This window comes from Lynx canadensis, chromosome B4, assembly GCF_007474595.2.
Source record: "Lynx canadensis isolate LIC74 chromosome B4, mLynCan4.pri.v2, whole genome shotgun sequence".
Taxonomy (NCBI): Eukaryota; Metazoa; Chordata; class Mammalia; order Carnivora; family Felidae; genus Lynx; species Lynx canadensis.
The window spans coordinates 37,809,073-37,836,810 of NC_044309.1; the positions used below are offsets into that span (position 1 = coordinate 37,809,073).

The window sequence follows — 27,738 nt, forward strand, 5'->3', positions numbered from 1 at the left end:
CTTTGTTGTACTCTTGTTCTTCCACAGAGACCTGGTCAGCCTTCCTCAGACCTGACTTTTCCATCTTCCAGCACCAGCCTTGGCCTGACCTGTGCTCCCCCAGACCCTGCATGGGAACTGCAACCCAGCAGAGTTGCTTCTGGTCTCTGTCCAACATTAAAATGGTCTAGGGATGTGTGGAATTGAGGTTATTTTGTCTAAGAAGCTTCCTGTACCCTGACCAATCCCAGTTTTGTTCCAAATGGATTATGGGAGTAAAGGTAATTTCTTATTCACATTTCTTACATTGCCTTTCCCCCCACCTCAACACACACACACACACACACACACACACACACACCTTCTTCCTCCCCACTCCTCATTCTGTCCCTAAAAACTGTATCCTCCTCTGCTCTCTCTGCTCTACCTGATTCAATCCTCCCACCTGCTATGAGAGCATCCTCCAAGGAAGACAGATAATCATTTAGAGTTTAAGTAGAGTCTCTAGGAGCCTGGGGGACAGAGGTGGCCTGCAGCTGGAGGGATGGTGCAGAGGTTCTGTTCTGCAGAAGCTTCTTGTTGAAGGTGCATTGGTTGAGAACGCTGTAGCCCACAGTGGTCCCTGCCCAGCTGGAGGCTTTTCTAGCTCTGTCCAGGTCTTCTCTTGGTCTTCCTCACTAAGGTTTTACCAGGTTGTGCCTTGGAGAGTTGATAGAGGGGCAAGGCAACCCGGTTCTCTATCAGGGTTTGGTAATTCCTCAGGAGGTCCTGGCTCAGGGGTGCACTAGGCAGGAAGGCCAGTTTTAGCACCTTCTCCTGGTAATGAGGCAGAGGGTTTGGGCAGGGCCAGCCCCTGGCGAAATCATTGGGAAGTGGGTTGGGCATGAGCTGGAGGCCTCCAGGCTCAAACCTTCCACCAGTTGAGATGTGCCGGTACCTGTTGGGGGAAAGGGGTGTGGAGAGAACAAAGAGGTCAAAAGAGGGATGCAGGAATGGTGGAAGGAGTAAGAAGGAAAAGTTTGATGCTTTTTTCATAGCTTACTCAAAGTTTATTTTCACAATGCTACAAAGGTAAGCACCCAAATTTATAATTCTTCATGTTCCTCTTGAAAAAAAAATTTTTTGAAAAGCCTTAGTATTAAATATCAAATCATGCTTAAAAATTCTATGGGCTTGGGAAGCCTGGCTGGCTCAGCCGGTAGAGCATCCGACTTTTGATCTCAGGGTTGTGAGTTCGAGCCTTACACTGGATGTAGAGAATACTTTTAAAAATTCTGTAGGCTTTTTAAAAAATCTGAATCATTTCAACTCATGACAATGATAAAATGCTAACCAATCATGATCCCAAACTGAAATCATTCAAAATAAGAAAGAATCATTGGGATCCTGTTAGATTTTTGATGGTGGCAAAGGGTGACCAACTGTTGTCATTGATGTGAGTGCCACAAGAAAATAATGCATTTGTATTCTGAAAGTATATTTGTCATGCCTGAAAGTATCTGAAAGTATATTTGTATACCTCCTGAGACTGAGGTATAAAGCCATGTTTTGCCAATATGTTTCTATTAAGCTAACACAAGCTAACGAATGATCAGGTTGTAGGGAATCACTTCTGTCTCTCCTCCTGATTGGATATTGGCCTATCCAGATAGCATGCACCCTGTGTGTGTGTTTGGTGTTAAGACGGTGAAATTATGTTGTTTAGATGGTCAGTCTCCTATCCTTTTTACATATTGTATCTCATTATCCAGATTCTGTCTTTCAGTCCCACTTCCTCTGCTAACACAGTGCCAGCAGGAAGAAGAGAGAATGAAACTCAAGGGCCCCTTCTCATCTGGTGAACTTGATGATGTCTCAGAGCCCTTCCTGCTCTGACCTGCTGCCATATGACACCTGATCTGATGGCTCCCTCTTCTACAGGCCTGTAGTGTTAGGTTCAACCGAGAGAAATGGACCTTTTAAAAAACATAGTTGAATAGTGGCAAATTTCCTGTTTCAACATGCTTTGCACCTCGTCCAGTAGATGTCCTCCTGTTTACTGTCTTTGGTTTACATCAGACATTCTCAGGCCCGGCTGCACATTAGAATCACTCCTAGGAGCCTTTTGCAAATTCCGGTGCTCAAGCTGCACACCCCCCAGGCCAAGTAAATTAGAATCTCATGGGTGGGTCTCACACATTTTTTTAAAAGACCCAGGTGATTGTATGTACCATCAGCCAGAGTTGATGTATGTATAAATGGGTTTATGTATATGTACAAATGTTCTATTTGTGTATAAATGTTTTATTTCTCAACATCATGGGTTTATGTATAAGTGTTCTATTTCTCAGCAATATCATGAGTTTATGTATAAATGTTCTATTTCTCACCAATATCATGGACTTCTTGAAGCTTAGACCTGTCTGAAGTCCTTTCTGGGTCTCTCGTGTTCAAAATGTGCTTGGTCGCTGATCTAGAGACATTTTTAACTATATTTTAATGCCTTAGAGAACTGCTCGAAAGGAATAACAGGACTGGATGGGCCTTTCTTGCCACCATCCTGTCTGCTTCCCACCTGGTGAATTTGTACACATTCTTCAAGGTCCACGTAGCTCAGGTACCACGTCCTCCGTGAACAGCAAAACCTTGCCTGGCACTCTTTCATTCCTGGCTCCAGGGACTGGGCCTCCAGCAGCAAACAGAGGGAAACAAGGATCCTTCTCTCATGGGGACAGTGTACTAATGACATGATTTACTGAGCCCCCTTCTCTACACCAGGCACTGTGCCTTTTTGTCTTCTAACAACCCTGCAAGGTACCAGGTACATCTCCAATCCAGACTTGAGGAAGTCAGGCTTAAAGAAAGTCAAGTTTCTTTGTTGTATAGCAAGTTTGGGATTGAGCTGGGGAGACTGCAACCTAAGATGTGTTTGGCTCTTGAACCCACAAGGCTTCCACCATCACACACAGGTTTCCTGTTTGCCGAGCATTGTGCTAAGCTCTTTATTTTATTTTATTTTTTTTAAATTTTTTTTCAACGTTTATTTATTTTTGGGACAGAGAGAGACAGAGCATGAACGGGGGAGGAGCAGAGAGAGAGGGAGACACAGAATCGGAAACAGGCTCCAGGCTCTGAGCCATCAGCCCAGAGCCTGACGCGGGGCTCGAACTCCCGGACCGCGAGATCGTGACCTGGCTGAAGTCGGACGCCTAACCGACTGCGCCACCCAGGCGCCCCTGTGCTAAGCTCTTTATATGGATAATTGTATTTCTCTTATGCTGTCTTTATAGAACATTATATCACATCAGGAGTAGCTGTGAACTTGTTTGATTCCCCAGGTAGACAGGAGGGGAAGTGGAGCACAGAGGTTAAGAACACAGTTCTGAAACTGAGCTTTCTAGGTTCCAATCCCAGCTCTGCCACTTACTGGCCATATGAACTTGGGCAAAATAAGTGACCTTTCCGTTTCAGATGCCCCCTCTGTAAAATGGGGTTGATAGTAATAGTTTCTATCTGGGGTAGTGGGAGGGTATAAGTAATATAACTCAAGTGATTAGAACATCTCACGCTATTATTTCACTGAAGTTTATTTTTATTTTTTGAGGAGTGATCTAAGTCTTATCACCTTTGTATCCCTAGTGTTAGCACATACTAGCAACCAATAATCTGTACTGCGAGGGCTGCAGAGAGAAGCCAAGGTCCTGAATAATCTTCTCTCAAAATCACCAACTGTTGGCATTAAAAAAAAAAAATCAAAAATCTCCACAGCCTCCCCTCCAACCCTTTAGTGCTTCTGTTAAAGCCCTTGGGATTGGAATTTGAGATATTCTGTCCTTATTCCCCACCCCATTTCCTGCCTCTTATCCCCTTGACTAGACTGGAGATTTGTGTGTGCTCCCACAGTGGCAGGGAGGGAGGGCTGTTGGGTACTCCAGTAACTCCTTCCACACTGCTGTCTCTTCTCAGACCAGTCAACCCTCTACCCCCTTCTTTCTACCTTTCTGAGGGCTTCCTACCCTTCCAGCCTTTACCTGGTTTCCCCACAAAGCCTTCCTGGGGGAATGCTCCAGCCCACAGCACCCCCTCCTTCTTCTGAATTTCTGTAGTAATATGTTTTTTTGAATAGTGCTCTCATATATTCATTACCCATTTTCTCTTCACCGAGGTTGGAAGACATGGTGTTTACTGTCCCCATTTTATCAAGGATGGAATTGAGTCTGGAAAAATGAAACAACTTGCCTACTCTGGACTTTAACCTAAACCTCTGACTCCAGATCTCAGGACTTTCCACTAGTAATTGATGTTCTTACCACACTCTCTGTCCGTGTCACATTTTGGGCACGTAGCACGCGTGGGCTTGAATGGTCAGCTGCCTTTCCATGAAAGGTCTCTGCCTTTCATAAGCTCCCTGCAGGAAGGGACTGGATGACATCTCTCTGTACTGCCAGGGCCTAGCAGGTGTTAAGCACCTAGTTGTATCCCCTGCATTCTAGTTAAACGGTTAAGCCTCTCCCCTGGCTGTCCCCTCTCTTGCTCCCACACCTTCCTTCCAGCTACACTCAGAACAGAGTTTAGTTGTCAGATGCCCAAAGGCGTGAAGGTCAGAGCACCAAGGTAGGCGTCATCAGAAAACAGGAATCAGAGAGAGGAAGGAGCTCCTCTTACTTCTTGAACTTCTTCGAGGGCAGGATGTTGCCCTTGGCGTCGAGGGGAGGTGCCCTTGCTTCACTCCTCAGCCTGAGTTTCTCCAGCTCCCTCAGTTCCTGCACCGTCCTGACGGTCACCTGGTTCTTCCTGTTGTCGTCCGCGAAGATAGGAGTACAGCAGATGAAGGTCAGAAAGCTGTTGGGACCCATCCAGGAGGGAGGAGGGATGGGAGGCTCCGCTGGGGGGCGGCCGTGGGCCCCGGAGTCCGTCAGCCAGCGCCACACGTTGCTGTCGTAGGGCCTGTCGGGCCTGGTGGGAAAGGTGGCTGGCAAACGGCCCACATCGAGCCACGTGTGAAAGCCCCACGTGTGCGGCGCCGCGTCCTTCCAAGGGCGGATCAGTCGGCGGCGCACCTCGGATTTCGTTTCGGTGCAAGGCGGCGGCTTCAGGGCCAGCCGGTGGTAGGCCTGCCGGGTGAAGCCGGGCCACTCCCCGGGCTCACTGGGGAGGAGGAACTCACGCCGGGCCAGCGGTTGATGGGTCAGGAGGGGCTCTCGGGCGTGGGCCATCTAGGGAGAGACAAAAGGGTGCCGGGGGCCGCTCGGCCTCTCTTTCCAGGAGCAGCCGCAGAGACAACAAGCTGCCGGCCTCCTCGGACCCCGGACTCTCATCAGGACACGGTGGCCTGGCTGAACCCTTCTCTCCGCGCCTGCCCTGCCGTCAGAAGTTATGTCCGCTCTGTAGGATTCCTCAGCTTTCGCTCTCTCTCCGTCTGTTGGGTTTTGATTTCGCTCCTCTCCACTCTTTACTCCACATCCTCCGCGCTCTGGCTCTACCGCGCCCCTGCCTGGAGCTGGTACTCCTAAGCCTGAGGATACTGAGGGGTGGGGGTGGGGGGTGGAGTGAGGGGTAGTGCCCATTACCGGGCAACGCGCATAGAAGGAAAAGCTTTCTCGGGAGAATGCAGCCCAGGTGCTCTTCTCTCCCGGACTTGACCTGTTACTGTCATTGGTGCATTTCCCTCACTTCTCATCCAAATACAAGCAAGTATGGAAAACATCTAGAAGGCTGCCTCCTTCCCTTTTCTGTGTCCCACCTCCCGTGAAATAAACAGTAGCAAATATGTATTGACACTGTGCTAAATACATCTACAACTCAGTTAACCCTATAACCCTGTGAGCAAGCGTTGTTACTGTCCTATCTCAAAGATGCAAAAAGCAAGACACAATGAGGGCAAATAGCTCACCCAAGTGGCAGAGCTGGGACTTGAGCCATCTGTCTGCACTGCTTATCATATATGCTCTTCTAAAGTGCTTCTCCCTCCTTTCCACCCTAGGACTTAATTGATCCTAAAAGCTCACCTGTCTCTTGGGCCCACTCCTCTGTCATTTCCACAGCATCACCCTAGTAGGTGGGGCTGGGAGGTGTAATAACCAGGCACCTCCTTTCCTCTGTTCTGAGTTCTGTGTTCACAGTAGTACAGGATTAAGAGAGGAAGTAAGTGGAGAGCTCTGGGCCAATCTACTGACCAGAGGAAAGTATGGCCCATCCCAGGGGGAGGCCTTAGTCCAGCAGGGTGCAAACAGATAGGCTGTGGAGATGGGGCCCCACCTCCTACCTGCAAGAAAGGTTCTTGGACATGGAGTGGATTATTCTGCCCTCTGGGTTGTCTCTGTGGGCTACTGGCCATTCCTCTTCTGGGCCTGACTGCCAGGAGGAGCAGCTTGGTAAGGGAAGACTTTCCTGGCAGCATTGTTTGCTGTTGGGGTTGCTATGGTGATGTTTCTTGGATGGTGTCGCAGGAGGAGGCCCTAACCTCTCCCTGGGAGCACTCATCAGTCCCCTGGGCCCTGGCTGCCTTTCAGGCGAGACGGGCATGGGATAGGACTCCTAAGTTTTGATTGCAAAAGATGGTAACCAGAGGGGCTTCTGGGAAGGGCTTGCCTAGAAGGGCAGGAAGAGAAAAGAAGCAGAGCCGGCTGATTTCCAGGCCCTGGATTAGGGTGGAGGTGGCCATGAGGCATCTAAAACTGTGCTCATCCTTCCCTAATCCTGCAGGAGGGGAGGATCCTGCCCCTCTGCAGGCCTTTCCCTTACAGGGATCTCTAAAAGGCCTAAGTTAACCATCAGTTTCAAGGGTTCTAAAGAGAAAGCTGGCAGTTTCTGTGCTAAAAATGTGTGCCCGTGCAGTGTGGGAGGCAGTCCAGGCCAAAGCCCTTAGCACTCACCTTCACCTGCTTCTTCTCAGCTTCAGGCCTTACCTCTTCTTTGTCACCACCATGTCCAATATTTCTCACGTTCTTCTCCAACCCCTCCTTACACCTCAGGGACCAGACACCGATGCACCAGAGACCACACTTCCACCCTGGATTTTATTGAGTTACGGTAGTGTTCTTGAGCTGGCTCACATGCATGTGGTCAGCTGGGGCCTAGGGTGGCTCTTTGCAAAGCTGAGGTGTGAGTGAGCTAAGGAAGCTAGGCAGGGCAGGACAGGGCCCTTTTAGTCTTCTCAAGCCTTGGGCCAAGTTCTTGGCAATGCTAGTCTCTCTGGCATGATTAGGGATATTATCAGAGAAACATCTCTTGGGAGCACATCTGGACACCCATTCTTTGCTTCAGATGCATCCATTCCCCCACCCCCAATTCAACTCTTGACCCATTATGAGACCTTTTTACCTTTTACCAGGATTTCTTTGTGCAGGAAAGCTGACTTGGAAATGTGGGAAGGTGGGAGGGAGGGGCAATAAGAGGGACCCTAGGAAGCAGATCTGCTTGTCTGGGTGCCTACAGTAAAGAGCCCTTGAGGCAAGTACCCCAGGCCTGGAAGAAACCATGCACTGCAGGTCCTCCCTTCTCTGGGAATTAAAAGCAAGGAACAGAAGCAAACTGAAACCCCTTGTCACTTTACCCACCTTCTGGCAGTCTCTAGATAATGATCTAAGGAAATAAGCTTATATTTATAATTAGAGGTTAATTTGGAGAATATACACTATTTACAAGGAGCAGGGAAGGTGGGGGACTGCTGGGCACAGGCATAGTTTGGGGGGGGGGTTCCTAATCTCTTTCACCCTTTCTTTTGCTGTTCTCACCCTTCAGCTCCTAGCAGGGAGAGTGAGGAGTCAGATTTTCTTGGGGAGCATCAGGTGGCCCAGGGACCAGTCACCAGGCCCTCGCGGCTTGCAGAGGGCCCAGTGGTGGCCACGGCGTGACATCTGCCTTGGCATAAGCAGGCAAAGTGGAGCTAGAGGAGCGGACAGTCCCTGCCTGCTGTCCTCACTCAGAGGGCTTGGATGGCCCAGGTGCACGAGCTCCTGGAAGTGCGGAGGGCTTGGGCAGCAAGGGTAAGGTCAGGCCTCTACCGCAGCTCGGGAATGAACTGAGCCCAGTTGATGCTGTCAGGGCCCAGAGGATCCTCTTCCAGGCCAGGGAAGCTGATGTCCAGGAGGACCTTGCTGAGGCTGTCATTCATTGTGTCCAGAACCAGGCCTTCCGTCAGAGAACGGTTGGCTGAAAGGCTGGCAACCTGTGACCCGGGGGAGCCCGGCTTGGGGACTTCCATATCTGAGGGGGAAGGGCTGCTGAAGGGGTCAGAGGTGAGGTCAAAGGGCTCTGAATTGAGGAGCTCTCGGGGTGAGTCAAAGAGTGGGATACTTTTCAGCGGGGTGGTGCTAAAATCCGTTAGCCCCAGGGAATCAGGCAGGGGGCCAAAGGCAGCCTGGGGGGCTTGTACCGGACTGAAATCCAGTCCCCCTACTTTGGCTGGGGGTGTGAGCCTCCAGGATTCAGGGGTCACGGGGAGGGCAGACTTGCTCGGGGTGGAGGAGATGGGCGGTGTCTCCTTAATGGGTGTCTTAAAGGGTCCTCCCTCCTCCTGGCAGGAGCCAAGCCGGGAGGTGGGCTCGGAGGACACTGCGGGCAAAGTGAGCTCTGTGGCTCGCTGGGAAGCCCCGGGGCCCTCGGAGAAGAGTAGCTCAGGCTCATCCAGACAGGGAGGCAGGAGGTGCTGTTTTCTGCGAGACCGACTCATCTCCCGTCCCTCCCTGCGTTTGATCACGAGCATTTCCGAGACACATCGGGCTGGGGATTTGAGCCCGCTGTAGGACTTCTTGGGCCTCGGGGTGGGAGAGTGGGACGAACCCTCCCAGGAGTGCGACAGTTCCTCTTTGACAGATGGGCATGGTGAAGGCCACTCCTCCAAGGGCGGGCTCTCTAATTTGATGGGTCTCCCCAAGAGTGGCATTTCCTCCCCAGGCTGGATTTCTTCCTCCTTGATGGACTGAACTGGAAGCACAGGAGACAGCCTTTCTCCAAGCAGGAATTTGTCCTCTTGCACAGGCCCTGCGGTGGGCAGAGGGGCCACCCCATCATCAGCTAGCAGCACCTGCAAGCGAAGCAGGGATACGGTGAGACAGAGCTCTCCAGGCCTTGAGATTCAACCCGGTCACCAGGCGGGACACAAGATCCTGGCTAAAGCAAGCCACATGCTGGTGCTGTTCCTCTTTTTTGTCTTTTTAAAGTTTTACAGACTATTAAATAGGAGAATATAGGATGAAGGCGGTGGTTCAATTCCGGGGAGTAAAAGTGCATTTAATATGGTGCTGGTATAATTAGTACCCATCGGAGAGAAAATAAAATTGGATGCCTGTTTCATACCATGTACAAAGACTTAAATAGAAGAAGTAAAACCATACAAATCCTGAAAGAGAATCTAGGAGACTACATGTACAATCTGAGGGTGGGTGCGACCTTCTTAAGCAAGACTGGAAACCCAGAAGCTGTAAAAGAGAAGAGAGACATATTTGACTACATAAAAACTTAAAATCTTACTGTGGCAAGAGATTCCATAAACAAAGAAACAAACAACAGAAGTAAAAGAAGTATCTTCAGCATAAAAGACTGAAGTTAGTATTTTAATAACAAAGAATTTTCACATATTATCAAAACCCCATAGAAAGATGGGCCAAGCTCATAAATAAGTATCTGATAGTGAACAATTCCAAGTGACCCAACATAATAAGAAGGTACTCACACTTACCGATAAGCAACGAAAGATAAAATGAAACAAGGAGATATCATTTATATACAGCAGATGGGCAAATATTTAAAAGACTATACCGACTGCTGGCAAAGATATAGGTCTTGTCATATATTGCTGGTAGAAATGTAAAATACTGTATATGATTTTGGAAACCAATATCTAGCAATATTTAATAAAATTGGTAACACATTTCCACTCAGGAATTTTATGCCTGGTTTTCTATCCCATGGAAATACAAGCACTTGTAAGAAAGATACTTGCAAAGATATTTACTGCAGTGTTGTTCATAGGGCAAAAAAAACCTAGAAGCAAAATGTACCCATAAAAGTGGAATGGCTGGAAAATTTTTGGCATAGCCACACAGTGGAATGTTAGGTGGCCATTAAAAAACAATGAATTAGAGCTAATGCCAAGTGAATTGGAAGAATTTCCATGTGGCACAAAAGTGCAACGAGATCCCGTTTTTAATGTTCTGCGTGTTGTATGTGCCTATATAAAATGGCTATGGCAAGATGTATGTATGGTACACTAAGAGCACGGATGAATTATAAAAGCAAGCATACTAAATTGTCAACGGGGGGGATGTCAGCAGGGGCGATGTGGGTGAAGAAAAAAAGACTGCATTAAAACAAGAACAGTATATGTGCTACAGTCATATGGATACATTTAGGTAAAATGACTTATGGTAGTATGTATAATTTTATGTATATTTAAAAAGTATTTTTTAAATAAAAAAAAATAGGGGCACCTGCGTGGCTCAGTTGGTGGAGTCTGACTCTTGATTTCAGGTCAGGTCACGATCTCACAGTTTGTGAGATCAAGCCCTGAGTCAGGCTCCAGGCTGACAGCACAGAACCTGCTTGGGATCCTCAGTCTCCCTCTCTCTCTGTTCCTCCCACACTCGCACATGCATTCTCTCTCTCTCTCTCTCTCTCAAAATAAAGTTAAAAAAAATAAAAAAACAAAAACAAAACTAAAGCAAAGCCAAGTCTCTCTGAACTCCAGAGCCCATGCTGTTGCCATCTCAGTGGAGCAGGCAGGGAGGGCCTTTTCTTCTGCTCTATTAAAGGAGAGCTCTTGCTCACAAATCCTTCTCTATGTCCACACTTGATAGCCCATCAAGATATGGCTCCTGACCTTCTCCTCAAGCTAGACCACTGATGCTCAGCCAGGGGCCATATCTGCACTCTTCCGCTCCCTATGGGATATTTGGCAATGTCCAGACACATTTTAGTGGGGAGAGACATGGGGTGCTGCTAAAGATCCCTCAGCACACAGGACCACGCCTGTCCACCCCCAACAAAGAATGATCCATCCCTAAATGTCAATAGTACCAAGGATGAAAACCTGACCCAATCACTCTGCTGTTACTAGGTATAAACTGGCATCTCCTGCCTCCATGGCACTGCCAATTAGAATGCTCTTGCTGCACCTGTTTATCCAAATGTACGTCTTTCTAAAACCTACTTCCTGTGTGAACTCTTCCTTACCCATCCCAGCCCATCTATCATCATCCCCCTGGTCTGAATTCTTATAAACTCATTAGATATTCATGGGTCTTCTGACACCACTCATATTGTAATCCAAGTTCTTTTTTAGCTCTTCTAATGCTCTTGAATTTTCCTTTGTATTTATGCCTTGTCTACCCATATAGATTTATAAACTTCTCAAGGAACACTTAGCAGAGTGCTTTGCAAACTAGAGGTCCAACACTTTTAATTGACTGCGGTCTCTCCTTGGAGAAAAACCGAAGCCACTCACCTTGGGGGCAATACGGACCCGCTTGCTATGGCGGGCAAGCTCTGAGCTCATGAGTGAAGCTGCCAGGGGCAATGGCACCTTTACTGAGGGCTGCAACACCAGCGACTGGTTCACCGGGAACTGGATAGGTACCAGGTATGAGCTGACCCGTGGCAGCAGTGGTTTCATCTTCCGCCCTAAGAGGAAACAGGGGAGATCAGGAGCAGGGGTCCAGGGATAAACCCCTTCTCAATCCCAGGAGCTTTGCTCTCCTTCTCTGGGCTCAGACTCAAAACACGCCCCCAGAGCAAGGACTAGCCTGATGCCCACTCTCCCATACTAACGTGCGCCCAGTGGGAGTTCAGTTTTGATGGTCACGTTCCGGCGGAGCTCAGGATTGGGTCGTTTCTGCTGCTGCTTGTGGCAGATGGGGAGAGAAAGAAACCTGGGTTAATAAGGCAGGGGGAGAAGGCAGGAGAACCCACCAGCTGCTCTGGGACTGTGCACCGAGCTAACCGATGGCCCAGAAAGAAAAGGCCGTCTGGGGCAGATGCAGGTGAGCACTGTCTCCAAATCCTGGTTAGTGGGAAGAGGTGGATGGCACGCAGATCTATGATGGCAGGAGAGTCCTACCACCTCATCTGGGTGTCCTCACCACCCCCAGGGGATGCTAACGCGTGTTGTTCTAGGAGCGACAAAGAAAAGCCAGGTAGAAAAGGAAGAGAGAAAACTGCCACCTGCCAGGCCCATTCCATGCACTTGTGGTTGCCATCTCGCACGAAGCCCGTGGCATGTCCTGCTGCCACACCCCACTCTTGCTCAGTGAACCTTCGTCATGCCCAAAATGTGGGGTGCGGGGAGGGGAGGGAAGTGGGCAGAAGCTGGTGGGGGAATGAGGTGGCGGTATAAATTTCCTTACTCCCAGAAGCTCAGGGGTGCTCTGCCTTCAGGGCTGGAAGTCACATAGCCCCAGGCTCCCTTCCCCTGTCCACTAAAGTCATGCTGAGCAGTGAAAGGAAAACAAGGCCAAGCCCCGAGCCAGGAGGAAAAGAATCTTACTGATTCCAAGTGCTCAGGCGATTGTGGAGACCCTGGGTCCAGTGGCTGGTGGCGGTCAGGCATTGTGGGAAAGAAATGAAATGAAGTTACCACCAGCGTGGCCAATCTGACCAGGTCGGGAAAAACAGCTATTTCTGTTTGATGCTGAGGGCCCCCCGGGACAACTTCCCCTCCCAGGAGAACAGTTACAGCTGATAGCGGCCTTATGGGCACCCTGAAATCCCCAATCATTTCTGAAAAGAGGTTCTGATGGCTCAATTTCTGGTCTCCAGGCTAAAGAAGGGCTCTTTTAAAATGGTTTTCCAGACTTTCTCTGTAAGAATCACCCAAGATGGGGCGCCTGGGTGGCGCAGTCGGTTAAGCGTCCGACTTCAGCCAGGTCACGATCTCGCGGTCCGTGGGTTCGAGCCCCGCGTCGGGCTCTGGGCTGATGGCTCAGAGCCTGGAGCCTGTTTCCGATTCTGTGTCTCCCTCTCTCTCTGCCCCTCCCCCGTTCATGCTCTGTCTCTCTCTGTCCCAAAAATAAATAAAATTTGAAAAAAAAAAAATTTTAAAAATAAAAAAAAAAATAAAAAAAAAAAAGAATCACCCAAGATGCCTGTTAAAAATATGTATTCCTGGCCCCGTTCCAGACCCACTGAGTCAGAAGCCCCCAGGGAGGGACCTGGGAAGCTGTATTTTTTTTAACAGGCAGCAGGCAATTCTTATCTGCAAGGCAGTTAGGGAAACACTGCTCAGAGTAGTCCTCTGTTTGGATCAAAGCGGTCTCCTCCACGGCCTGGTCTGGCACAGAAGTGTGTCATTTGGTATCTGTCAACTGTACTGAATTCAGCTAGTTTTATACAGCTCATCTCTGGGCTGGCTGGCTTTTAACTCGGCCCTGGCTGGGTAAGATCATCACAAGGAGGACTTGTTTCCTTTTGAGATGGATATTATGATGACCAACTCTGGCCCTATTGAGATGAAGCCAGGACACTCACCTTAAATACCTGGTCCAATGTCAAATAGCGATTGGCACTGGGGTGGATAGTCCAAAAGGAGACTTTGCCATTGGCAGATGTCTCCCGAACAAACATGTCATGGAGAGAAAGGTTGTGGCGGATGGAATTCTGGAAGGAGAGAAAGACAACTAGTTACCAGCTACTTCAGCTTCTGAATTATCACCTTTGATGTTTCCTGAGGCTGAAAGCAGCCTCAGGCCTCCCCCACTGTGGCCAGCAGGATCCTCATGATCTCGCCTATTGGCGACTCTCTCCCCCACCGCTCCACACTGCAGAGCTGGCAAGCTGGGCCATCAAGCCATCAGTCCATAAAGCCATCAGCTGGTGATAAAGGAAAGAACTGGATGGCTGTCAGCAGCAAGGAAAGGGTACGGAGGCCATGAAGCAATCAGTAGCAAGATAGGTAAGTAAAGCAACTAAGAAACTAGGAAATTTCTTTGAGGTAAGACAGTGCAGTTAAGAATTCTACTGTGGAGGAAACAAAACAAACAACCCTTGCTTGGAGTTGCCCACCTGTCAGAAAATCAACACTGTAGCTCTGACAGTGTGGAGTGAGCTACAGCAACTCCAAAGGACCTCAGTGTTCCCACAAGTACAATGAAGAGAAAGTCCCTGCCTTCTGGAGATGACATGTGACATTATAGGAGGTGAATCTCAGGTCATGAGGCTCAAAGACAGCATTTTTTCATTGCTACTTAGTCACTCCAGCTGCCTTTCAATGTAGTGCAAAAGTAGGCTTAGTGTTACACTGGAGAGACTCCATTTAGGTAGGGACCAATGAAGTGCTTTGCAGAGCTGTTGTTGACCATTTTTTGCCTGGATTCAGCAGGATCAAGTCACAGTCTAAAAGATACAATTGTTTATAATTCCAGCTTCCTTTGCATTTAACTGCTTCCTCAGAGTACCAGACACAGAACTGCTGCACATCTGTGTAGACAAACTGCGGGGTCAGAATGACCTTGACTTTGGTTGCTATGGGTTGTCATGGGTTGTTATGTACCTTCCAGCCTGGCTTGGCAATGTGCTTAAAATAGGGGAAGTGGTCCTCAATCCAAGTATAGATGTCTTTCAAGGTCATGCGTTTCCTCTCGGTGCTATTGATGGCGAATTGTATCATGGCCATGTAAGAATACGGTGGCCGCTCAGACACAGAGTCCTGCCAGGAAGTTGATGCTCCCGGGGGCTCCTCAACCTGAGGGTTATGAGAAGCCAAAGGCAAGGAGAAAAAGGAATGACATGGAAGAGTTCATAAGACCTCCCCGGGGCCCCTTAAGAACATTCCCTAGAGAAAACTTTAACCTGCAGAATTATACTAGAAACCAACTCATCTGAGACCACTATTCCATAGAATCAAATTTTAGGATTAGGAATGGTAGCGATGTCCCTAGACAATGTGGAGCCATTTCTCTGTCACTGTTCATTTTGTCGAATATACTGTCCAATAATAAGTGGAAGTCCAGTACCCATCTTTCAGACCTGGGGGGTCAGGAGACCAAGGTCTTCGTCTGCATTCTACTAATGTGATGTGAATAAAACTGTCTCTTTTCAGTGTTTCTATGAGAGACATATTCCCAAGAGCATGGGACAGACAAACGTCTGCAAAACACACATCTGGCTAAGTCTTAGGCAAAGAGCTGATCATTTACATTTTATAAAACGGAGCTCTAACTTTAGAAAGTGCACAAGTTTGAAGCAAACAGCTGAGTTTTTACTTATGCACACATCCATGCAAATTTTCACTTTCATAAAGGTTGTTGAATGAATGATTTAAGGATGTATGCAACAACGTGGTAACTGTGAAAAACAAGCCTGGGCCAAATCAAATTTGATTGCTGGGGAAGTATTTAAAATTCACACCTCAGTCACTTTATTTGCTATTTACTGTATCTTCTAATAAATCTATCTTGTTAAAAATGCTCCATTCCTTTCATGCTGTTGGGGGTGTCTCTTTAAAGTTCAAGTGGCTTTCCACACTAAGATCTCTTCATCATTTCCTGAATACCTACTAAGTACCTGCTAAGGGCAGAGTACTAAACTTCGTGTTAATGGAATACAGAGTGAGCCAGGGGAATCTGCCCTCAAGGAAATTTCAGAGACCGGGCAAAAAAAAAAAAAAAAAAGATTCCAGGCAGAAAGGTAGGTAGCTCAAAAGTTATGCAGAATCACAGTAAGTGAAGTGCTAATACCGGAACCTGGAAATTCTCCTCCACAGGCCACTTGATCCATTTCCCTTCTTAGAAATTTCCTGCACTGGCCCTGACTTCCCTAGTGAGTGACAGAACTGTTCACCTTTACCTGACTCTGCTCCAGGTGACGATTCTCCTTTTCCTCCGTCTCTTGCTTGATGCTGCTGGAGCCCAGTCCATCAGAACTCACCTTTCTGAGCCACTGGATGTTGGTCAAGCTGTTGTCGAGAGTGCAGCCTGCTGCCTCACCGCCAGCTAGAGGGGAAACAATCCGAGATGCCACTTAGCTGCCCGGTCCACTGCCTGGCAGGCCCACTGAAATCGGTGGTTAGGGAGCAGCTCTCTAAGACCTCTACCCTTAGGGACAGGGAACACATGCTCAATCTAATGTGGCCCTCAGATACTCTGCCCCATTATGGATTTCAGGAGAAATTTAGGAGCATTGCTCCAGCTGCATTTCAGTGAGCCTTACGATCAGTCAAGGTAACCTTACAAAAGAGTTACTGGGTATTGGCACAAAGAAAGTCACTTTTCCTCCTCATGCTTCAGTTTTCTCCTTTATTAAAATGGAGAAAGATTCTTATTTCCTTATATGGTCAATGGGAAAGATAACTAGAAAAAATAAACATCCTTTTCTAATATGAAGAAAGTAGTAGAAATGCTAAATTACACTTGGGGCACTTTCGATGGCGCCCAAAGGATCTGGGTCAAGGATTCGAGATGAAGAAAGACAAGATGTTCCCCTGGTTCAGGCTAGGTGCCTGTTAGGTATCAACGTGATGGACTGCGGTCCTTGCTACCAGAAAGGAAAGGCTGGGCTCCTCACTCCTTTGCCTTGCAGGCCACGTACCACAGCTCTCCCATCTCTGCCCAGGTAGGGCTCCAGGTGGTCTAGGTAGATTCACATCCCTAGTTGCAGGCTTTGGTCCCAGGGTCTCAGTGACCACTTCTGTCCTCCTGGGATCATTGCTGGTTTGGGCTTGAGGCTGGTGTCCTGAAGGGTGCGTGGGGGCTCCCCCAAAGCTGATGAGGATGAATTTGTTGGGCCCACTGCTGCCACTCTCTTTTCCTTTGGCGGTCAATGCTGTGATGATGCTCTGGATATTGGCATTGTTAGGGATGGCCACCACTTGGGTGTTGGGCATGGTGGGGTGGTTAATAATCTTGATCCCAGCTGGAAACTTGCAAGAGTTGGAGTCTGCCGCCCCCTTGGAGGCCTGTGCTTGACCAGGCTCTTGCTGGGCAGGGGGCCTCTTAGGTTCCTCTCCTGATGTTTCACCTGGGGCATTCTGAACAGGAAGGGGCAGCCTCCGTCTTTTCAGAATCAGTGGCCGACGGGGGCTGGTTTTCATTATGAATCTGTGCTTTCACTCTCCATTGAGAATCACAAGTATAGACCCTGGAAAGTGCAAGGAACAGCAGGATGTCAGAGATTTGTTAGGCTGAGAAGGAGGTTCTGTTAGAGAAAGGTGTTTTCCTCTTTCCATGATGAAAAACATGAGCCCATGTGCCCAGGTTAATGATCTCTGGGCCTCATAAAGACCTCAGACAACGAGGAGATGAGTTGTACGACAAAACAAGGCTAAAACTGAAGCATTTCAAAAGGGGAAAGTGGGATTGGGTTGAATGTAGGTCAACATGGCCAAAAGTCTTCTGGAAGCTTAAGAATGTTTGGCTACAGAAATGAGTGGGACAGTTACAAAAATGTGGAAGTTCCTATCACTGCCTCCTATAATACAGATCACTTGTAGTGACTGTAGGGACAGGAATGCTGGAATAGGAGGACATTGGCAATTTTAGGAGTCCTGACAAAACTCTGCTCCCATTATCTATTTTAGGGTTGATAAAGCCGGTATATGTTTATAGCATCTTAGTTATAAATAAAAGGATCAGTGCCCATAGAGGAAAGGAGGGGAAGCGAAGGGAGGGGAGGGGAGGGGAGAGAAAGGCAGATTGTAATCTTGCTCTCATGCCATCACCTCCTTCACAAAATCTCAAGACGAAACTGCTCTATTCAAGGCCCATGGTGTTATTCATTTCCCAGGCCATTATCCTTGCATTTATAAAAAGTTGATCTTTCTTTCACAATTTACGATTTATTTATTTATTTATTTATTGTACTTTTATTTTTTATTGAGATAGAATTGACACATAACATATTAGTTTCAGGTGCACAACATAATGATTCGATATTTGTGTGTATTCTGAAATGATCACCACAGTAAGTCTAGTTAACATCCATCACCACACACAGTTACAATTTTTTTTTCTTGTGATGAGAAATTTTAAGGTCTACTCTCTTAGCAACTTTCAAATATACAATATAGTATTATTAAGTATATAACCACCATGTTGTACCAATTTACAAATTACTTATATAGTGACATTTTAGTACTTGCATGTGCTTATTCATATTTTAACTTTCTAAGCATGTTACTGTATTGCTTAATTTCTCTTCCAGAACTAAGACTATAATCCATTATCTCCTGACCGATAGAATGCGCTATCATCAATATGCTAAGGTGATTTTGCAATGTTAAGGAAAATAGATAGATACAAAGGATACTCTGCTATCATGTAACATTGTGCAATCCTATTTACAGGCACTTTGACAGAGGAATGGGTTGTTTTGGGACATCTATCTCCCTGAAAATGACTGTGACACCCCTATGACATTTGCTGTCTGCTTAGAGCTCATAGGCCCTCTCCGCTCTGCCCCCCCTCCCTTTCCTTTATAACCAGGTTTCCTCTACTTTAAAATCTCAGTTTTACTTCTACCTCCTATCTCTTCAGGCCTCCCTCTTCCCCCTGCCAAACAGTAGATACTATTATTCCTTCCCCATCCCCAAAAGATATCTTCCTGGTCTAAGGCTTAATTTTGCCTCCTACTCTCTGACCAGTCTTTTCTTATCATTGCCAACACTTTATCTAACCTAGGGGACTTGCAGAGTGACCCCTCCGACACCACTGCCCATCCGGACCAGAGAAATCTTGCAGGTTCTCAGGATCCAGGAGAAGGGCCCTGGAAAAGGGTGGAGCGGAGGCAGTGTTGCTTAGTGGTGAGAGCGCCTGGGAGCAGGGGAGGGTGTGGACAGGTTTGTCTTTGACTTAATGCAGAATAAAGCCAGTCTTCATCCCAGCCAGTCTGCCTAGAAAGGTACGCCACCCCAGCAGCCCTCTCAAGGTTGTGGGCAGGGTGCAGAGGTCAAACTTCCAGGGAAGGCCAAAAGGTGCTTTGAGAAAGGAGTGAGGACTAGGCCAGGAGGTTGGATGCAGAAAAAGTTTGCACCCTCTCTCAGCCCTGGTTTCCGTGTGGCCCCAAACCTCCACTCGGGTCGCGTGCCCTGCTACTAGACCCCCTGACCTCGGCGCCCGGGCCCGGGCTCCCTGCCTCTGCCCGGGCCGGGTCTCAGACTCCATTCCTCCGCCCCCCGCTCACCTCCCGACTGCAGCCGCCGCCGCTGCTGGGCTGTGGCTCCAAGGGCGGGCTCCGAGCTCCTCCAACCTGGGGGCCGAGCCAGGGGCCCGGACAGGGACTCGCGCCAGGCCGGCCGGGTCCCCGGCGGTGCGGGAGGGGTGGGGAATCCCGGGGGATCCCGGGAGGGGAGGGGTCCCGGGCCGGGGGGCCGGGGGTGGGGTCGGGCACCGGAGCTTTCAGTTTGTTCCGCTGTTTGAAATTGGCGCCGGCGGAGCGTTGCGGTCACGTGACGGAGCGTCGCCAATCGGCGGCCGCTCTTGTCTCCGCGTTCCGGGCTCGAACGTCGCGGCGGCGGAGGGGAGCTGAGGCCGGGAAGCCGCCGGGCGGGTAAGGCGGGACGGCTACCGGCTCGTGGGGAGGGAGCGGCCGTGGGCGGCCCGGAGGGCTCAGGGGGGCTTCCGCGGCGGGGGGCGGGCGGGGACGGCCGGGGCCCTCGGCCTGCGCTCCCTCGCGTGTTCCCGGTCCCTACCCTGATCCCGCCCCCGACGCCGCTCCTCCCGCCTCCCTCTGGCCTTTTCCAAAATCTGTGAGGCCTTGGCTTCCCCGTCAGGGGACACCGTACTCCATTCACCTAACGATCGGCTAGCTATCTCGACTAGTCGCCTAGCCTATCATCTCGTTTCAGCTTCCAACATCTTAAATTCCACACCATGAAGTTCTTTGACTAATGTAGTCAAGAAATTTTGTTGAGTACCTACTATGTGCCAGGACCTGCTAGGATACAGTGGCCGCGGAGATTCTTTTCTTATCCTGGGTACCTGTAATGGGAAGAGAGGACAGAACAGACGGTTTTGAAGAATCAAATAAGCAAAAGGAGAATTACAGCTGTGAAGGGATAAATTAGAGGTCACTGATAACTGAGTATCTACAATAAGATCTTACCTTAGGTAGGTCAGGAAAGGCTTTTCCGAACTGAAGCTTGTTGGGAGATCTGATGTCTTTGTGCAAAGAAAGGAGTGAAACCCTCAAAGCAGAAGGATTAAGGTGTGCAAGGAGGTGGTGGGAGGAAGATTGGTAGGTACAAAGGCTGAAGACCATCTGAGGAGTCTGAGCTAAGAGGCCTGAGTGGAGTGTGGTGTGAGATGAAGCTGGAGCCACAAGAAGTAGGACCTTAGCCGTAACTAGGGGAATTTGGTCCTTATCCAGAAATCAAACATTTTAAGCAGAAGTGAGTCAAGATCAGATGATGCATTCAGGGCATTTTGGAGTGGATTAGGGTAGACCACTTAGGCTATTACAATACTCCGGATCAGAATTGTTGGAATTGAAGGGTGGTGGGGAGAGAAAGAGAGTGACAGGGGAGAAAGGGGCATTATTGAAGACCTACTTAAGAGGTAAAATCGTCAGGGCTTGGTGCTGTTGGATGGGGAGACAGGAGGGAAATGTCAAGGTTTCTGGCTGCATCACTACATGAACGGTGATACCATTCCCTGAGCAAGGGCCTTGGAAGGTAATCACCTGTGGAGTGGGTGCAGGGGAAATGATCACGAATTCAGTTTTAAACGTATTGGGTTTTGAGGTGCATTTGAGTCCTCTGGTTGCTGTCAAGTAGGCAGCAGGTATATGGGTCCTGAGCGTGGAGAACTCTAGGCTGAATATATACTTAAGTCACCTACTTTTAGGTGTGAACCGATTGCCTAAGAAAGGTGTAGAGTAAGGAATGCTCTGAGGCACAGCCAGAGGGCAAGGTGTTAGATAGTGAAGGGACTGATCTGTGATTGTCACATAAAGAGTATGGATACGGATCTATATAGGTTTGTATGTTTGGTTTCTGGAAAGTGAGAATATTTTCTTTGGTGTCTCCCGGCTTCCTTGGAAGTAGGAAGTAAGGTCATTTGTTAAGAGAGAAGGGAAATGCCACTTGGGTGGCTCAGTTAAGCACCCGACTCTTGATTTTGGCTCAGGTCATGATCTCATGGTTCCTGGGATTAAACCCCCTGATGGGGCCCTTGAGTGCAGAGCCTCCTTGAGGACTCTCTCTCTCTCCTCTCTCTCTGCCCCTACCCCCTCTCGTGCTCTCTCTCTCAAAATAAATAAGCATTTATTTATTTATTTTTTTTTTTAAAAGAGAATGGGAGTGGGGCGCCTGGGTTGTGCAGTCGGTTAAGTGTCCGACTTCAGCCAGGTCACGATCTCGCGGTCCGGGAGTTCGAGCCCCGCGTCAGGCTCTGGGCTGATGGCTCAGAGCCTGGAGCCTGTTTCCGATTCTGTGTCTCCCTCTCTCTCTGCTCCTCCCCCGTTCATGCTCTGTCTCTCTCTGTCCCAAAAATAAATAAACGTTGAAAAAAAAAAATTTAAAAGAGAATGGGAGTTCTGAAGTTTTAAGAAAGTGGAAACATCTTTTTTTTTTAATGTTTATTTTAATTTTTAACAGAAAGACAGAGCATGAGCAGGGGAGGGGCAGAGAGAGAGGGAGACACAGAATTCGAAGCAGGCTCCAGGCTCCAAGCTGTTAGCACGCGGGGCTTGAACTCACAGACCGCGAGATCATGACCTGAGCCAAAGTACGATGCTCAACCGACTGAGCCACCCAAGTGCCCCTGAAAGTGGAAACATCTTAGGATAATCATTGCGGATAATGAGCTGATGAAGGAAACATAATAGGGTTGCTGTTGAGCACCGTAGTGTCCATTGCAGGCTGGCTAATATCACCACTGGAGCCATTGCTATTGCTGTCAACTCTCCCCTGAACTCCTGTAGCAACTCTTTAGGTTGTCCTGCTGCCTTTCTCCACGCCCGCACTCCCCAACACACCTTTTCTCACAAACCACCTCATGTTATCTTTGAAAAGTATAAATCACATTATGTCCCTTACCTGTCCAGGGCCTTGTGGTGGCTTCCTATCACTCTAGGAATAATTCAATCTGGAGTCCTTAACCTTGCCTGTGAACCCATTCACATCTGTTACTGCTCTCCAGTTCAGCCATGCTGACCTTACTGTTTCTTGAACAAATCAGACATATTCTCACCTTGTGATTTTTGGATTTACTCTTCTCGAAGCCTGCAGTATTCTTCACTCTGCCTTTCTATTGATTGCTTATTCTCCTTTTTTCATTTCAGGTATTTGCTCAAATATCACCCTTTTTTTTTTTTAAAGTTTATTTATTTTGAGAGAAACAGACAGTGCAAATAGGGGAGGGACAGAGAGAGATGGGGAGAGAGAGAATCCTAAGCAGGTTCCGCACCGTCACCACAGAACCCGATGCAGGGCTTGAACTCACTAAGCTGTGAGGTCATGACCTGAGCTGAAACCAAGAGTTGGACGCTTAACTGACTGAGCCACCCAGGCACCTCTCAAATATCACCTTTTCAGTTACCTTCCCTGACAACCCCGTCTAAAGGAGCACTAAGTAGGCTCAACCCCTTATCCTGTTTGACTTTTCTCCATAGTCACTTCCCAACTAGGATGTAAGCACCATGAGGGTGGGATTTCATTTTGTTCTCTGGCATATATTTCCAGCACCAGGAGCACTGTTGGTACTCAGTAAATATTTGTTGAGTGGCCGAATGAATGAACAAGCAGATGTGTGTATTACCTGTGTTCTCCCTAAACATGTTTAGCTGCTGAGGTAGAGAGTTTGTCCTTCCTTTTTTCTTTCCCTATATTTCCACGGCCTAGTGACATAAATCAGAGCAGGTTACTTTTGATTGTTGGCTGTATGAATGCATCACGAATGGCCAGTCTGCCCTATTGCCAGACTTTCTAGGATGCCCGGCTGTTCCTCCCATTCACTGCTCTGTTGAATTCAAACATCTTTCCCACTCTTCCACTGATGAAGTTCTTATTAAAGTTGATCTGGTTACTAGAGGCCGTGGACACTTTTTTTAGACTTTTTATTACTCTGTGGGTCCTCTTGATCCTTGATCCTGCCTCTGTCTCTAGCCTCCCATCTCCACTGACACAGCCCAGATTCAGGCCTCATCGTTTCTCACTTAAGTAACATAGCAAAACCTCCTAAACTGGTCCCTGTATTTCCAGGGTACTTCTCTCCTTTCCCACAGTTGCCAGGATGATCTGTCTAAAAGACAACAACCAACTGTGACATTTATGAAACTGCTGAAAAAATTGAACATGTCTGGATATGTAATAATGTTAAAGAATACATATATGTAAGGTTTATTCATGGGAATGGTACAAAGACTGGGAATGTCGTATTTTCTTCAAAATAATACAGGTGTAGGGAGGTGGATAAAGGGTGTGGATGCATCCAGATTGGCTATGGGTTAATGGTTGTTGGAGGCTCATTATATTATTCATTCTGCTTTTGTGTATGTTCAAAATTATCTGGAGTAAAAAGTTAAAGAAAAAAATCCAGGTGTGATCACATCCTTCTGCTTGAAAATCTTCGGTGATTCCTTAGGCTAACGTCCAAACTCCTGTGGCACTCCTGGCTTTTCTTATCTGACCCTGACACCAGGTCTAGCCTCTCAGTTCCTATATTCATCTTTTCATACCCTGTGTCTGGCTACATAGTCTGCAATACCCTGAATTCACAGTGCCCTTTCAAGTCTCTGGGCCTTTGTATGTGGTGCTCCGCAGCCCAGAGGGCCTTGCCCTCTCTGCTTTTTGGCTTTCTGTAGCCCTTTCATACTAGGTCAGATATCATCCTCTCTAGAAAGTCTAAAAGCCTCCTCTGGGATGAGTGGAAGCATTCTCCTCATTACTGTAATTGTCTCTTTCCCCCTGCTGGACTCTCAGCTCATTGAAGAAAGGGACAGTCTCACCTATGAGTCCCTACAAGTACTTGGCACTTGATAAGTGCTTGTAGAATCAATGGTTCTTCATCTTTAAATTCCCAGCACCCAGCATGGCACTCAACACGTGCTTGGTCAATTGTTCATTGACTGAATGTTGTTGAATGTGAACTACCGTGTTTTTACTTGGTGTAGGAATAGGAAGCTGTGCCCCCCAAGTATTGCGGTAGGAATGGTGGTTGATAGAACTGGCTGGCAGAGTATGAGGAAGAGCTGGGGACGGAATCATCGGAATTATTTTTTCCCAGCTTTTGTTTCTTCTCTGCAGGCATGGGTTGGAATCGGAGCCTGTACCCCGACCTGACTACAGCTAGCATGATGTGGTTATTAACCGCTCTTCATTCACCTATTGATGCCTCCCAGAAAAAAACGCCGCCAAGGGTTCCAGAAAGCCCAGCTGCTATTCCAACAACCACCACTGGAGGGCCCCAAACACCACTATGGATCTGCACAGCTTCCCATCACTCACACTAGACAGGTGGCCAGCAAGCCCATTGACCACAACACCATCACTTCCTGGGTAGGCCATGGGATTCTAACTTTGACTTTTGCTCATTTAGGCTTCTCAGGATGCTGACTCTTCTGCCCCTTGAACCAGGGCCTCCAAAGAATAAGATTTATGGGGCAGGGACAAGGAGGCAATGTACTCTTTTTGTCATCAGCCATCTTCTCTGGTATATATCTTTTCTAAGTTCAAGCTGAGGGCTGGTTGGAATTGGAGTCTTTCCCCCCACATTTTTCTTAAACAGTTCAGTATAAAAGTTTCATTAACCAGTAGCTGGGTGAAAAAGCCAGACAAATGGCAGGATGAATAAACAATGAGATTATTCCCTGAGCTTCATGTGAGAGGTAAAATATTTAGCTAGGCACTATATTTACTGTTTCATAGAAAATGGCGTGTCCTATTTTTTGTTTTTAAATATTTGTTTATTTTTGAGAGAGAGAGAGAGAGTATGAGTAGGAGAGGGGCAGAGAGAGAGGGGGACAGAGAATCTGAAGCCGGCACTGTGCTGACAGCAGTGAGCCTGATTGGGGCTCAGACTCACAAACTGTGAAATCCTGTCCTGACCCAAAGTTGGATGCTCAACCGACTGAGCCACCCAGGTGCACCATGGCATGTTGTGTTTTGACAGTTTCGAAGCGCTGGGAAGAGAACAGAACTACTATATTTCAGGGAGGTGGTATAGCCAAGGGCCAGACAAAAGCAAAAATCTCCATGTAAGAGTGCTTGATTAATAAAACTTGTTCAGGATTGCTAGGAAGAACCAGAATACTTGCTTCGGAATTGTAGAAGAAACTGAAATGCTAGAATCCTGTGGATGAGAAGAGGAGTGAGCATTTATTGAGAACTCATCACGTGCCAGGTCTTAGGCCAGTTGCTGTCCATATGTGATCTACTCCCGATTCTTGCATCCATCCATTCACTTTCCTGGGGGCCTTCTTGGTGCCAGGCACTCTGCTGGGTGCTGGGGATCAAAGGCGAAGAACACTGCCCGTCTCTGCCCTCAAGGTTTAAAGATAATTAAGCAAATTGCAGCCATGTGGTGTGATAACGTGAAGGTGGCATTGTCCCCTTTCTTACACATGAGGAAATGGAAAACCAGATTGAGTAACTTGCCCACAGCTCCTATCCCTTTCTCTTAATGTCCCATTAGACAGATGTTTTGTGTCCATTACTATAATGGGCCCCCATTTAGATTCTGATCTTTGGATGTAGTTTCCTCCTTCAGGTTCATACCTGGTACCTAGCCCTCCTCACTTCTTTTTGGTTTTTGTTTTTGATTCTTTCTTAGGTTTCACCTCAGTTTGATACAACAGGAGAAAGCTGGTTCCCAATGAACCAGAAACACCATCGCCGAAACCAGGCAAGACTTTCAAGTCGAAAATCCATCACCTCCAAGTTTCCACATCTAACATTTGAGAGCCCCCCGTCTTCCAGTTCAGCCACACTTGGGATCCCCTTAACCAGGGAGTGCACTAATCAGTCAGAAAAGTACATTTCTGGAAGGCCCTTAGTTCCAGTGCTCAGTCCTCAAAGCTGTGGGGAGCTGTCCACACATACACTTCAAAACTTACCTTACGTGTTCATTCCACCTGATATTCAGACCCCAGAGTCTTCGTTTGTGAAGGAGGGGCCCATTCCCCCAGATCAGAGGGAAGATAGCCTTCCAAGTGGCTCCTTTCACACCAGTACTCCCAAGACCCCAGGGCCTGGGCCTGTTCTAGTTAAAGACACTCCTGAGGAGAAGTATGGGATCAAGGTCACATGGAGGAGACGACGCCACTTGTTTACTTACCTCAGGGAGAGAGGGAAGCTGAATAAAAACCAATTCCTTGTGAAAAATTCACTGGATTTCTCAGACAGCAGCAATCTCGAGAAATTTTCATAGAGTTGCTAAATTACTTTTCTGGCTCACAGAAGTGTATGTCAGAAGAATAAAATGCAAATACTGCCAGTAACATCAACAGAAAAAAGATAGTTTAACTAGAGACTTGGAGTCATAAGGGAATTTGATTCCCAGCTTTGCTTTTTAAAATGTCTTTTCCTAAAAAGTTTTTAGTGTCATAAACAGTTCACTTCAAATTTTTCTTCTATTAACTGTTTAAAATTTTAAAGTATCTTGTAGTAACTGTTTAAAATGTTTGTAAATAAATGGTTGCAGAAAGGTTTTAGAGAACCCTGCTCCTGATTACTGATCATGCAGCAATACTGCCTTCTCCACAAAAGGTCTTCATTGTTTTTTTAAGCCACTAATTAATCCTCTAATCACCCCATTCAACCTAATTCATTCCACATTTTTGAGTACCAACTCTTGTGTCAGGCTCAGCGGCAGCTTCCTTTGTGGCATGGTGGATGGAAAAATCAAAGCAACCTTTTTAGAGCTGAGCAACCTTTTTAGACCTCTGCAACCTTGCTCATCTGCTAAAAAGTCAGGGTGAGGAAAGGTGCCAAGCCCTGTGTTAGTGAATACAGTGGGATCAGGGGCAAAAAAAGGGGACAGAGATGTTACTTAAGCTTGCTGTGTTTTGGTTATATTTCCATTCAAACAAATCTGAAAATACCACACAGGGTGGGAAAATGATTTCTTGTAATGATTGTTTAAAATATGTAATTAAATATGGAAACTTTTCAGAGAAGACTGCTTACCATAACTAATGCGAAACTACCCAGTCAAAAACTGCCTCCATTGCCCTTTCGCCAACAGATAGCGTCTCCTTCAACTGCAGCCATTCAGCTTTAAGAACCTACTCTGTTCAGCCCGAGCTAAACAAGCAGGGATTATTTCGTTTTATTTTATAGATGGGGATCTGAAGCCCAGATAATGAACTGTGTTTAGGGTCACACAGTGAGTGGAGGCTGACACATCAAGGCGATGCTCTGCTCTCCCGGCTTGTGCCAAGTCCTGTGCCTCTTAAGCGAACCCGATGTGGAAACAGCTGACCTCGCAATGCTATAAAATGCGGTAACTTTTGCCAGGATATTTTGTAGAGGCTATAATGATATGTACAAGTTGGTGGTGAGAAGGAGGTGACGGTTGGCGACAACGTTTATTGGAAACGAGAGTACATATTTAGATAGCGGATCTCACGGGATGTGAATGTTTGAAGATCGTTCATAGGCTGTAGAGAAAGATAAATGGGAAAGGTTCCTAGAGTCTGTAGAGTCGGTCTAGAAATGCTCTAAAAGTTTGGGCTGGAGGAAGGGGGGCTGAAGTTTTGTTCAATTGGAGTGATAGACCAGGTAGCTATGAAAGATGCATTTACCCGGGAATGGCTGCCGTAGTGGGTACAAGTGTGGTTCCCGGAAGGCTCTGGTGTCAGGGAGGGGCCGGACTGTGACGGAGTCGGCGGAGGTCTATGAGTCCTAACATTACA

General features: G+C 47.6%; 3 protein-coding genes across 3 annotated transcripts; 1 reads left to right on the forward strand and 2 right to left on the reverse strand.

Annotated features, from left to right (window-relative positions):
• Positions 1 to 621: 621 nt before the first annotated feature.
• Positions 622 to 6,310, reverse strand: TEX52 (testis expressed 52). The gene is made up of 3 exons (XM_030322337.1): positions 6,224 to 6,310; positions 4,624 to 5,174; positions 622 to 916 (listed from the first exon to the last, which is right to left on the reverse strand). Exons 1-3 carry the CDS (start codon positions 6,293 to 6,295, stop codon positions 622 to 624), a joined length of 918 nt encoding a protein of 305 aa, XP_030178197.1. The 5' UTR covers positions 6,296 to 6,310.
• A 653-nt stretch (positions 6,311 to 6,963) lies between these two features.
• On the reverse strand, positions 6,964 to 19,284 carry FOXM1 (forkhead box M1). Its single transcript, XM_030322336.1, has 9 exons — positions 19,069 to 19,284; positions 16,480 to 17,028; positions 15,739 to 15,884; positions 14,444 to 14,635; positions 13,423 to 13,551; positions 12,443 to 12,487; positions 11,728 to 11,800; positions 11,405 to 11,580; positions 6,964 to 8,986 (listed from the first exon to the last, which is right to left on the reverse strand). Exons 2-9 carry the CDS (start codon positions 16,979 to 16,981, stop codon positions 7,961 to 7,963), a joined length of 2,289 nt encoding a protein of 762 aa, XP_030178196.1. The 5' UTR covers positions 16,982 to 17,028; positions 19,069 to 19,284; the 3' UTR covers positions 6,964 to 7,960.
• An 80-nt stretch (positions 19,285 to 19,364) lies between these two features.
• RHNO1 (RAD9-HUS1-RAD1 interacting nuclear orphan 1) lies at positions 19,365 to 26,995 on the forward strand. Its single transcript, XM_030322631.1, has 3 exons — positions 19,365 to 19,434; positions 24,131 to 24,382; positions 25,656 to 26,995. The coding sequence occupies exons 2-3, from the start codon at positions 24,215 to 24,217 to the stop codon at positions 26,250 to 26,252; spliced, it is 765 nt and encodes a 254-aa protein (XP_030178491.1). The 5' UTR covers positions 19,365 to 19,434; positions 24,131 to 24,214; the 3' UTR covers positions 26,253 to 26,995.
• Positions 26,996 to 27,738: the final 743 nt, after the last annotated feature.